Source organism: Melozone crissalis, unplaced genomic scaffold (assembly GCF_028551555.1).
Source record: "Melozone crissalis strain CALT ecotype California unplaced genomic scaffold, PUWL_Pcris_2 ptg000016l_1, whole genome shotgun sequence".
Classification (NCBI taxonomy): Eukaryota; Metazoa; Chordata; class Aves; order Passeriformes; family Passerellidae; genus Melozone; species Melozone crissalis.
This window is the reverse complement of record NW_026535794.1, coordinates 14945241-14958599: the sequence shown is the minus strand read 5'-3', so window position 1 is coordinate 14958599 and position 13359 is coordinate 14945241. Positions and strand designations below refer to the sequence as shown.

The window sequence follows — 13359 nt, the reverse complement described above, 5'->3', positions numbered from 1 at the left end:
CTTTATGCAGCCCATTTAGTGTGGAAAACTGAAGGTTTAGTGCCAAGCACTTGTAAGCTTCTAGGCAAATCCCTGAATGAAAGAAAGAGAATATTCTTAACTTTAAATACTTGTCTCTCTTTCTTGAGCTTCATCCTCAACAGATTGACATTATAGATTTCCCTTTTTCACTGATCAATTCCATTGCCATTAATTTTGGCTGGTTGTCACAGAAGCAAACAGAGTGCCATGAAGCGCACCTCTAATGAATTTGGGTAGAGTGGTTCCATGGACAGCAACTTTCACAACCACCTTTGGGGAGCAATCTCTACTCTGAGCAGGGATTTTGCTCAGGTGCTTGCTGGAGTTCCATCTCATGTTTTAAACAGGTACACACAGCTCTGCTCCCTTGAGGAGACAAGATTCAATACATTCTTTTCAAGTGTTAACAATGATCAAGTATATGGTAATAAGCACGGTATTTTTCCCATGAGTAGCAAAGTAGCTGAAGTAAAATGTTTATACTGCACCTAATGACATACTGACAGTCTGTGCTTTGTTCATGTGTGCAATGTAAAGAAAAGATTTGTCAAACTTTAATGTGCAGAGTGCTGACTATTAAAAGGAAACAAAATAGGTAAGTATTGCATAAAGCAGGAAATGTTGAATCTAAAGCTTCTGATCTGGATGCAAGCTTTGTCAAGGTCTCTCTGCACATGTGTTCGTGTGTTCCACGGGTGAGTTTGGCACCCAACTGATGCCAAACCAGGCCCAATAGGCCACCCTGGCTGCATTTGCTCCAATCACCAACTTGTGCTCTGCCTTTGGAAATTTGGCCATGGCTGAGTAAGTCCTGATGACTCCCCTGGAAATTTGCAGGGAGCTTATTGGTGCAAACTTTACCACAGGAGCAGAGACTTTGTGGAGTTACACATCAGAAATGGGCAGTACTTGGCAGTAAATCCCATCCCTGCCCAAGGGGGATGTAACACCTGCACAGGGTGTTACACTGGGTGACCCATGACAAGGAGCAGTGGTGTCAAATCTTCCCTCTTAAATCCCAGCTGTTTGGCCATAAAGAAAGTTATGGGATTGTCTTCCAGCAAGGAAAGTGAATGGGTCAGGCAAAAGTGAATGCCTCTATCCTAAACAATGAACAAACCCACCAAGGTGTCTGTAGGAGCTGCCTACTAACAAATACAATTGTGATTGAAACACTGTGCTTGTTGCAAGATGCTAAATAAAACCATCCATTTAATAATACCAATCCATTTTAGTATAATAAAATACATCAGCTATGGGATATTTTATGAAAATGTTTAATTCAACTGTTTCTTTGGAATGTAGTAGTCATAGTTTGGAAATTTAAATTACAGTTCAGTTCTATGTGGTTTTTTTATGCTACTCAGTGTCTGAGAATACAAATGTCATTTAAAGTTAAGGCTTCGCTGTTCATTTTGAATCAACAATTTACAAGTGTCATATTGTCATAGAAAATAAAAATTTCTGTAAAAAAAATTTGCACAAAGTTTTATGATGGTACAAAACATGAAGCAATAATATACCAGTAAAATGAAATCATTTTACTACAGAAGATTTTTATAGTTTTTCAATAAAGAAAAAAATATGTTATTTTACACTTTAAAAATTATGAAACAATCTAAAACAATATAAACTGAACATTTTGTAACACTGCCTTTACAAATTAATAACTTTATAAACATATAATTTTTTTAAATATATTTATCAGTGCAAGATACTTTTCAATGTAAAGTTGCAGTATCATTTTTCCTTTATTGAAGGGCAACTTTAATTCTATTACCTTCAGAGAAATCAAATCTTCAGTGCTAGATCCTCATTATCATAGTAATATCTGAAGACCACAAAGGAGATAATTTTTTTATGTTCACAATTCTCAGTATGTTAAAAGAAGGAAAAAACCCACCAAACACCAGCTTTTCTGTTCAAATAGATCAAGACCCAAAGCTGGTTTGGAATCTATTGAAATCAGTGAGAATATTTCAAAAGGTTTTGGGCTTGGGCTCCCCAGTGGGATTTTCTCTTCAAGGCAATATAAGCATGTAACTCTTAGTCAAGTTAGTGGACTAGAAGTTTTTTCAGCTAAGGAGAATAGACCCTTAATTCCTGACTCACACAGTGGTGGTCTGCTGAAAATAGTTTTGAAAAATCCTTTTCTTCTTTGGGTTAATTAACTAGCTGCTGCAATGCCATTATGGTCAAATTACAGTGTTAGAAACCAATGAAAATCCTACCTCTGACAAAGTGAGTCTGTCCCTTGGGACATCTCATGGACTAACTTTTAGGCAAAACTTTCAGGCCTTAGGTGCACAGTCTCAGCCTTTGGAGGACCCAAGGTTGAGAGGCTGGGGAGGTAGCTCTTCCATCAATCTAAGCTTTGATGACCTGAAGTGGGTGTTTGGGTTTTTGGGATAGTCATTGCCTTTAGGACTCCTCTGAAGTAGCAACTCTCTATGCTTTTTTCCTATTGGGACTTCCTTTAAAATATTTTTGACTTCAAAACTTATTTTCACCTATTGTCGCCCTCCTTTTTCTTCCGTTTTTGGGTTACTAGTGGATTTTCTACATATTTTTCTATTTTATAATTCACACTAGTGAAATTATACACTTCAAAGCATTTGGTGTATAGATAGGGGTGGATTCTTTTGCCCCAAGTAATTCAAGGCCGAATTAGCCCTTCTTTAATCCTAATCCTGGACAGAATATTTTATTGCTCTTCTACAAAAGCAATTTTGGAAAAGACTAACTCAGAAAGTCCCAATCACTTCCCTGACTCTGCTCAGGAATTTCAATGAGGAAAAACATGAGTTTACCACTTGGTAGGATGTTCCTTTCCCCATGTTTGCACTGTGTTTCTCTGCTGGTTGGTGGATACCCAGGGGAAGGCTGATGCTGCCCCCCCAGTTATGGCTGTGCTGTGTGCAGTCACTGCAGAAACCCAGGGGCTCCCCTTGCACCTGCAGGAGGGGAAGGGCCCCTCTGCTCTCCCACTGCCTTGCACGGACCCCGTGGGAAACATGCTCTGGTTTCTTTTTACCCTGTTGGACCAGCTGCATAGGCTGCTGAATATTATTTGACCAATAGTATTTGCCCTAAAATATTTAAAAAATTGCCCCATCATTGTCAAGCACATTTTCCTGATGGCTTAGAGTTCTCAGTTCACTGCATTGGTCACTGCCTGCACTTGTGGTAAAACAGAAACCTCCCGGTATGAAATGCCAACTGGATATAACATGATGGCAGGAACATACCCTACATACATTGTGGGATTTCATTCTGCCCTCAGCACACACTCCTAAGCCCAATCAGCATTGATTAGCATGAAAATAGGTTACCGAGAGAACAGAACTCTGAGTTCAGGTAGGGGCAAGAGGAGGAAAGTTTCTAGTTTTAAAGGCAATCTTTTCTGTAAGGGAAGCATTTTCCCCAGTGTAATTAACAGGCAAGCTGTTCAGGATAAAAGATATGTTTCATGACATCAGGAAAAAAGATACTGTCACTTTATGCTGTTAAGAAGAAACCCAAAGTTCGACTTTGGAGGATAAAGTTAAGAATTTTCCCTTATTTTTTAACACAAACTCTAATAAAATCTTTTGCCATTACCAGCAAGTTAAAGCTGAAGTTTTCTTTCCTTGGCAATGGCAAACGCTTATGAAACCTACTCAGAGAGACAAAGAGAGAGAGAAAGAGAAGAGAAAGGGAGAGAGATTTTACATTTGAAAATACATTCTATATGAAAGAACAATAAAAGGGGATATTGCAGCTTTATACAAAAGGGTCAAGAGACATGAACTTGAAATACAGAAAGCAGAACAATCAAGCCAGGTTGTCAAATCTGATTAGCCCTTGCCTTGGCTGAGGCTGTTTTCTTACACTAAAATATACTTTTCTTTTAGTCAGTGAGCCATCAGAATATGATTAAAGACAAGGGCGTAACTGCAGAGAAGCTGTAGTTGATGTTAACACAATGAGAAGCAGTACAAACAAAAAGGCACTTGAGAGGACATACACTAGCCAGTGCCAAGGACTTTTTTTGTTTAGTTTTTAGGCAGTACACTTGGTTACCAGTTGTGTCTGATGATGGCACATACTCTTTTATGGAGTTCACAAGCACAAAATTTAGTACAACACTGAAAAACATCAATAAAATTTGACAGTATTGCTTCGTAAACAGAGCTGACACGCTATATCGGTACTGATGCAGCAGTACTTTCAAAAACACCCTAACCCTTCTTTGCCTATGCACAACACGAGCAATTATACACAAATACAGGTGCAGAAGTCCACTAAATTGCTGTTACTCCAATATTTTCTGGGCACTGAGCTACAGACAGCATGTCCATCCAAAGGACCCCACTGGATACATTTTGTGACAGCATCTTGGATTTTGCACAGTAAAAATGAAATTATCCATTAAAGGAAAACAAAAGAGAGGGAGAGAAAGAAAGACAAAATGAACTATAAGTCAATCATACTTGGTCTCAACACCAGCATCCGATTATTTCAAATAAAACCAACAGAAAAAGCAGACTGTACATGATTCAGGTTGTTAACACAGATTGTTGTCCATGTTCATCGGTTACACACTCATTGAAGCTCCTGAGAAAAGCTTGGCTCAGTGTCATCAATGCACTTTTCAGCCTGTACAGTAAAAGATCAACAGTTCCCCAGCACGACCGAGCTATGTCCTTCCATCCCGATTCTCTGACTTCTCCAGTTGCTTTACGCCTTCATGCTTCTGAGTATGAATTCTGTGTGTTCAGTTTGTCTTTTTTCAGTTTTACACCATCGACCAGTTCAAAGTTATAATTCTCCAGTGCAGACAAGTTCCTCTCCGACATCCCGTTGTGCCAACAGGCACAGTACAGCACGACTCCACAGATGGCTCCTAAAAGCACCCCGAGTGCACTCATGGCTATGATGGTGATGAGGATTGGGTCTAGGGTCTTCAGGACATTGCCTGGCTTCCTGGAGATGTTGTCATCATAGTCCTCACCTGTGCTACGGTATGGAGGTGTAAACCCTGAAATTGAATAAAGAATTGCAAAACTTTCAGAACTGATCCCAGCCAGAACTTTGTTCAATGAATTGGAAATTTTGAGAAGACCATCAATTTTTTTACGTAAGTTTTTTACATAGTTTTAAAACCTAGCTTCTGCAAGGGGATCATAAATAGCTGAAAACTGTAATGTGGCCCAAATAGCTGTGGATTTTTTCCAGACTGTTCTCCAATCTTTAAATCTGCTGCCTGTTAGTAGAGCTGTGGTTCTGCCTTGGATTAAGTGGGAGTCTTGGGAGTGAATAAGGAGGTCTTTTAATCATATTTTGCCATGTTACAGTACATAGCTCAAAAATGTTAATTAATTCCTACTCAGCTCAGTGTGAGAGGTTAGAGCCTTAGACATTGGTTGGGAATGTCCAGCCATTTCATTTCTACTTCAATGACTTTAGTATTGGATCTAGAAGTGCAAACAGTGGCAGAACTGACATAGAAGAGCACCCTGCCCTCTTGTGTAAAATATTCACTAGGTATCATAATGTTTTTCCTCAACTTTTTTAGTTTATGAAAATGATCCAAAAGCAGCAAACCCTGTAGTTGTTGCTGGAAAAGCCAAAAAGTCTCTTTGGACAAACTAACTCTCTTTCACTGAAATCAATTATAGCAATCCTGTTGACTGTAACAGAAAAAAAAATTAAGCTCATTGCTTGAAAAATACAAGTATATTTTATTAGTGGAACAATATGACAATTATGATCCATTTAATGATCCATTTACTGTTATCATCATTGGGAATGATAATGCTTTGCTAGACTGGTTATAAAATGGCATTTTCAGCCAGGTCTGTGAGACATTTAATCTGAAGAGTTTTGAGCCTAATTACTGAGGCACAGTGCGAGTCATAAATTGTAAGATATAATGATAATTCGTTCTTCAGCAGTGGACAAGCCTTCTAGGTAACAAAATATTGAGGAGCTGTAATGTGCTTGCATGTATATGAATATAATGTAACAAATTAGATATATGAAATTTCAAATGTTTGAGATAGGCAAAAATAATAAAAAGGACAAAAGTTCATATGACATGGAAGATTAAAGCTATTAAAACCTTCAAATAAATGTAAATCTTATCATCTCACCCAGAAAAATCCTAACACCTTAATACAATATGCAGTTAGAGAACAAATCTATAAATAAATAAATAGAATGCAAAAATTCACATTAAAATACACATTAAAATTCATTACCTTTTAAGAAATAACACAAATTTTACCTGTTTGATTACTTTCTGGGTCTTCTTCTTCATCTATTTCATTCCCCACATCAGTTGATTCTAATGAAGCAAAAGAATTGACATTGATTATTAGGGTTACAAACACTGATTGACTATCATGCTGGCAATAATGGTATAGCAGATTTTCCTGTGTCAGAGCATCATTATGGCGGCTTGACAGAGCTGTTCATTATAATGGGCTCTGAAAATTAATGGAGAAAAAAAGAAAGATTAAAAAACTCCCCTCCGCCCAGTCTTGGCACAGTTTTAGTTATCAGCAGGGGTTTTCCATGCCTGGGAAGGAGAAATCAGTGATGAATTAGCATCTCGTTCACTGTATTTACAATTTTGGAGCCCAATTCCATAACACTTCATCAGCATAGGCATAGTTAATCACAAGAGTAGTTTCACTGGCTGCAGTGAGACCACTTGTGTTTGGATTTCAGACTGAGCTTTTGGGTTTAGCTCCCTCAGGCAGAAATCTTTGCTCAACATTTGGTTTGAACAACCAAAACACAGAGGTAGGAGAGAAGTTATTTTCCTTTCTCATGCTGGAGTCAATTAAATGCAGACACTGTGGTCTCAGCACCTCTCTTGGCACTGGGGACACTGCAGGAGGACTAAGCAGTGTGCCCTGCCTCCCTTTCCTGCCAACTGCCAACCTGGTGGCATTTGATAAACCCCAGGGGTTGGACCACGTGGTAAAAAGAGATTGCTTCCTCATCCTGCAGTGAAATTACCACGAAGCTGAAGACTGTCATGTCACCCTCAAAAGGATGTTAGCTACAAAAGGTGAGGAACACCCTCTATTATTGCACTCAGTTGTATTGTTAAGTCACACAGAATAAATTTATCTTCTTAATGCTAAGAGTTCTCATCTCTATTCCCTCTTTTATATAAAAGTAATTGCTTCATCTCCACTGTGAAGGACAGTGTTCTGTTTCTTGTGTTTATCTGGGGCTGCTGCTGCTGCCAAATTATGTGCAGTATGCAATGTGCATATGATCAGCAGTGACTGGAATAACTCGAGACTGGCCAGGAATAAAAGGGCTCAAAGAGCATCTCAGGAATAGCCTGGCTCAGATATGGGAAAGGCCATGTCCTAACATTGCTTTGTGTCCCACATGTCTGGGAGCTGATGACTACAGCAAATGAGCCAGAGGAAACTCAGAATGACAGGACAGCAGAGGACAGGGCAGGGGCCTTTTCACCCTATCTGCTTATCCTGTAAGTGTTTGATATGGCCCTTTAGGGAAAATTAAGAAGGCTTTGTAGTAAGTGATCTAAAAGGGGCGAAGAAATAAAATTGGATTTTGTGCATTAGGTGAAACAGGGTCCTGCAACAGGAAAAACAGAGAAATTTAAAGAGGGCAGCAATATGAAATACAGGGAGAGATGTGAAATTGTGAATATGCTGTAACCCATGACAGTAGGATGCCAATTCTGGTCCAAACTGCTGCCATACCAAGGTGACACCAGTGGCACTTACTATGAATAAAGCTATGGGCTGAATCAGGATATTTTCAGTGGAAACATAGCTAATAATTATCCATCCCTTTCTCACAGATAAAACCAGCTATCGAAACAAAATAAACAATATTTTGGATGAGAACTCTCTGTGTTCTTGCTAGTCACACTTACTTCGGCACTCCTCTTGTGCTATGTGATTGTCAATTTTAATATCATCCACAGCAATTCCTCCGGTTCCTTTTCCAATTTCTCCCTCAATAACCACCTGGAAAAACAAGATAGTGTTCGCATTGTTTTCAGGTTAGCATACAACTGCAGCAGTCAGGATTTCTTAATTAGCTCTTAACACACTTCTTCACTTGATGTCACACTTGTGCTTCAATTGTGGCCTGAAAATCTGCATTGCCTTTATGAACTTATATGGGCAAATGTAAATTATGTACTGACATGACTTTATGAAAGACTTTTACATCAGCAAAACTGTGGCAAAGAGGCAGTTTTGTGACTGATGATAAATGATATATAAAGTATTTATTTGGCCTGTGATAAGAAAGTGCTTGTATCACAGTAATCTGAGATACCATGAAATATTTCACTATTATTAGTCACAGCAAGAACAGTTCATCTCTAGGTGTAATATTGTCTACATAAATCCTTCAGTGACATCTTTTACTGCGGCGTATAAAACACAACCAGCAAGGTGCTGCTGGCCTTGGCTGTGGTGGCTTGGTGAGGAGGAGCCCAGCTCACCTGGTAGTGTTTCACAGACTTGTGAAGAAGAACACGCCCCTCCTTCCAGTAGTTTGCCTGGTGCCCGCTCAGGGTCCACAGCACCTGGTCGTACTCATCTGGTTTTTGGTAGCGCAGTTTGATCCTGAGGGTGCCGATGTGTGCACCCGCCATGTGGTACCAGAAGGTCATGCAGTGGGCAGAGTTCTGCGAGTAAATCACGGGGCTCAGCAGCCGGGCCACCTTGCCTTTCTGGCTCTCATCAGCTTGGGAGTAAAGGAAATTGCCATCTCCTACTGTGACAGAAGGACTGTGTTAAGAATAGCCACCAGATTTAATTTTCTTTGTCAACATAAGAGCCCCTGACCACCCCATATCTTTTGCTCTCTTTCCATGCTGATGGGTCACACATCACAAACAAGAGTCAGAGTGCATTGTTTTGGGAGCTCTAGGAAAGCTGTTGTGCTTTGAGAAGAGGGCCACAAAGCTGATCAGAGGGCTGGAGCACCTCTCCTATGAGGACAGGCTGAGAGTTGGGGTTATTCAGCATGGAGAAGAGGAAGCTCTGGGGAGAGCAGCCTCTTATTGCATCCTTTCAGCCACTAAAGAGGACTTACAACAAAGATGAAGAAAAACTTTTTAATAGGACCCATGGTGACAGCCTAAAGGGTAATTGTTTTAAACTAAAAGAGAATAGATTCAGACTAGATATAAGGAAGAAATTTGGTGGGTGGTGAATCATTGACACAGGTTGTCCAGAGGGGAAGAAGACACACCATCTCCAGCAACATTCAAGGTCAGCTTTGAAGATGTCCCTGGTCACTGCAGGGAGTTTGGACTAGATGACCTTTAGAGCTCCTGTCCAACCCAAGCAATTCTGTTATTCTACACTTTCCTCTGTCCATCTCCTGTGCAGTTCACTGGGATATTTTGTGCCAAGGGTGAACCCTAACAACATGCTCACCACATGAAACACACTTTGCTTTTGTTAAGGGAAGGAGGCACAAGCATGTTTGGTGAGACAGCATTATGTGCTCCATTAGTCAGTGTGCATCTCCTGAAAACAGCTATCCCTGGTTCAGCAGTCTTGAGAGAAATCCCTGGGGCCTCCTCTATGTTAATTGTGCAAAGAGCTATTAAAAAAAAATTCTGTTTGAAGTAATCTGTGCTCAAGGGGCAAGATTAGAATGGGAAGAACACTGAGAAGGGTGAAATGGCTTTGAACAGCCATGGCCAGAGATCAGGAGCTGAGATTTAAAGCATGTTCCCAAATAGAGGCTGAGCATTGTCACAGATGGTGTCAGAATTATGCTCTTGATTTTTGTAACAATATGTTGGGCTCTATATATTTATGAGCCTTTTTCCTGAAAGATTATTGCTTGTAATATATTATATAGCTGATTATAGCTTTCTCAAGGACATAATGGATTTATACTCATTGGAATCTGAACGCCTAATACCCTTAACTTGGAAACTTACTTTCTCAATCATGCTGAGAGAGGAGCATGTGGGAGTGTGATTAGCTTGGTAATAGAAAATTGCTAAGTAAGATCCTGACTATAGAGATGTGCTTCTGAATTACATCAGCCACACATCCATTCCAGTCAGCTTTTGAACAGTGCCTTTGCAGAGAGTCATGGTGGAAAAACATGAAGTTAATCCTGGTGTGTGTAAGAATAGATTGCATGTGCAATGCACTCACACAAAAGGATGGAGTCAGCATATATTGACATCATCCCATTGAGAGTAGGAAGGATAAAAATAATGACAAAAAATACCATTTCTCAAGTATTGCTGAGATAAGCATACATATCATTGTTTATACCAACACTCAAAAGAAAGAAAAGTAAAAAGAGGCCAAAGAAGATGTTTTGGGAGGGAGGTATTTTGCCAGCATTGGTCTTTGCCTATACATATTATCCTTGAATTTCTTGTGAAATAGTGTATAATTGGATTGCAGTGATATAGTACTGCACCAATGAAGACAGGAATCTGAGCATTGCTACTCTACTCTACTCTATTCTACTCTGGTGAGCATAAGAAGGACAGAGTAGTGAGATGGGAACCAGAAATAAGTGGAGTTGGTTAAACCCAGTGGCCAGACCTGATAAATAAGAAAGGAACATACTTCTTCCTACACGAGACAAGGGTGTTTTCTTTTGTTTGGATCTTTCTGTGAGCAGAAGAGGTATCCAGCCCAATATGCATGTTGAAGAATTGTATAGGAGAAGATGATGTTATATTGTAAAAAAAATTAAGCTTTTTTTTCCCCCTGTTTTTCTGCAGTAGCATCTTGTCCAGCTTCTTGAGCAGGAATGCTTATGTCTATACATTCTTTCCAACTAACTTCACTTCTGTGCAGAGCAGCACAATGTGCAAATCCCATCAAAGAATGGGGAAATCCAGAGGGAGGACAAAAGGAAAATAATCACAGTACTTGGATGGCTGTCTGAGTTGGAAGACCGAACACTGGCCAGATTTCATCACAAGTTATTTAATTTGAAGTGACACGCAGTGTATCCTGTCATCTACAAGCAATTGCTGCTGAAGATTACTTCTGTGTGTTTTTTCAGCTTTACACGTGTGTCTGAGAGAAAGATATGCCTGGGAGTTGCTCACTGTGGTTTTCCCAATACACAGGGTGGCCTTGTTGTGCAGCTGAGGGTTTGTTTGGGACATCAGTGCCATTCAGACTGCTCATGGTCTGCATTCACACCCATCCCACTCACTCTGTGCCTGCTGGCAGGCAGGTCACAAACCTGGCAAGTGAAGGCGCCCTTAGAGTCCAAGGAGAATTTTGGAAAATACTGAAAGTGCAGTAGAAGAAAAAGGGGCTGCCTTTAAGATTTACTACAGCTACAGCTCATGGAACAAATAAGTTTTCTGTACTAGCAGGGCACAGTGGAAACAACAAAATCTCATTTGAAGAATATAATTTCTTCATCTCCTGATTGAAGACAGGTTCTTTCTCTATAATCCTTGATGGCAAAGTGCAGATAGCTCTCATTTTCAGAATATTATTGCAGTGCCAGGTCAGGAACTCTGTCTTCATTGTCTTAATTAGAGCTTTACTTATGCATGCCTTTTAGATTTTGTCAGTCTCTGGCTAACATAGCTTTTAACCTCCTTTCAATGTCAGATCCTACTGAGCCATTTCACTTTACTCTACATCAATTTTTCCACCATTACAGCCTTCACTTCAGCTAACTGCATTGAGTTAATTTGATGCCATTTATTTGTACAATGCCATTTATAGTCAAAGTATTACAAGTTTTTTTTTCCCCCTGAAACTACTGTACTTGTCTTAAGATTCAATTGAAAGTGTCTCAGAATTTAAAAAGTCCAATTTTGTCTAATTTCCTTGTCATTCTCATTAAGCAAAGGGTAGCAGAAGTGGGAAGGGGGATTCATCTCAACCCATTTGATTAATCTGCACGTATGCAAGCGAGAACACTAAAGTAAGAGGCTGTGCAGGTCACACAGTGCCCTCCCTTCTCCACTAGCCTGCAGCAAATTTATTGCCTAATTTTGCTGAGCTATGAGTTAGTTACTGCAAAACAAACCAATCAATTCCCCAGCGTGATATTTCTTGAAAAACTGTTTGTGAGCAGAGGATGGCCCTAATCTCCAGCTCCTGCTAGAAAGGAGAGGGGTGTGATAATACACCCATCTGGGGAGTTTCACTTACATACAACACTTTCCTGTGGTGGGTAGCCCCTGTAACTACAAACAGGAATAATGCGAGGTCATTAACTGACTGACTGTATTAGCTGGTCAGTGATATTTGCAAAATATCTGGTCATTCAGATTTTTTTCTATCCCAGGTGATGATTACCCAAAGGCAAATCAGGGGAAGGGAATATCCTCAGTTCCTGACAAGAAGCAATCTTTGTTCCCCAGCAGAAAGGACAATTACAGTCAGTTGTGATTAAAGGTAATGGATTAGGTTTACTAGAGAACCATAGAACCATCCTTGTGACTTTATGTATCTTAGGTATAATTCACTCTCCTGTGATTTTGGAAGACATTGGTATTAAACAGAACAATCTCATCACATGTGAAATAGCTACATCATGAACTCATGATTACCTGAGTGGTCTTGAATCGGCCCGGTTTTGCTGGTCAGGATTGCCCACCTCAAATCCACCTGGCTGTCGTGCTCCCAGTGGCACAAAGTCTTTTGGGATCCCCAGCCAAAGCCACAGTTGTATACTGGTGGCTCTGCAAGGAAAGATGGAAAAGAGGGGATGAAATGTGATTATTAATCGCATAATTCAGAATTTGTACTTCAAAACAAATACATCTGACCATTAGCAGAACCATTCCTTCTCGAGACTCTGGGAAGCCATAGCAAGAACAGCCCTCCTGGGAAACATGAAAAATCACTACTTTTTGTAAAAGATGTGGTTGCTTCTTGTCTCTTTATGACCCCTATGATGGGATTTTTTTTTTCCTGTGGTTAGATTAATTCTTCTGATTTGCCCACATTATCTGATAACCACATTACACTCATAAAGAAAGCTCTGGCTTACTTATCAGATGTATTTTCTGGTTATCAATATCCCTGCACTGTAATGGTGCCACAATTTGCAGCTCTCAATGAGATTTGGAAAAAAATAAGACCAACCAGAAACATTAATGGAATGTCCTTGGCAGGAAAGGATTCCTGGTGAAGTCTACAGTTCTTGGCTTCAATAAGGAACTTTTTCAGCATCTTCCAGACAGTTAAGTAGGCCCACAAGATGGCAGCATTGAAATGGACAAATTGAGAGGGAAAAGGGACAAATGTGGCTGATTGCCAAATGAACTCAAAATAAGCTTCAAAACAAGCTCTGCGTAAAATAAGGGAAGTCTGGTATTATGGTCAGGAT

At 39.9% G+C, this 13359-nt stretch overlaps 1 protein-coding gene across 2 annotated transcripts in view; it reads right to left on the bottom strand.

Annotated features, from left to right (window-relative positions):
- Nucleotides 1-1285: 1285 nt before the first annotated feature.
- The window catches only part of NRP1 (neuropilin 1), a 113395-nt gene continuing 101321 nt past the window's right edge, over nucleotides 1286-13359 (bottom strand). For both annotated transcript variants that reach the window (XM_054273673.1, XM_054273674.1), the window contains exons 13-17: nucleotides 12578-12709; nucleotides 8510-8781; nucleotides 7931-8024; nucleotides 6290-6349; nucleotides 1286-5041 (exon numbers count right to left, since the gene is read on the bottom strand). In XM_054273673.1, the coding sequence (XP_054129648.1) occupies nucleotides 4749-5041; nucleotides 6290-6349; nucleotides 7931-8024; nucleotides 8510-8781; nucleotides 12578-12709 (851 nt within the window). In that variant the 3' untranslated portion in view covers nucleotides 1286-4748. The remainder of the gene's footprint in view (nucleotides 5042-6289; nucleotides 6350-7930; nucleotides 8025-8509; nucleotides 8782-12577; nucleotides 12710-13359) is intronic.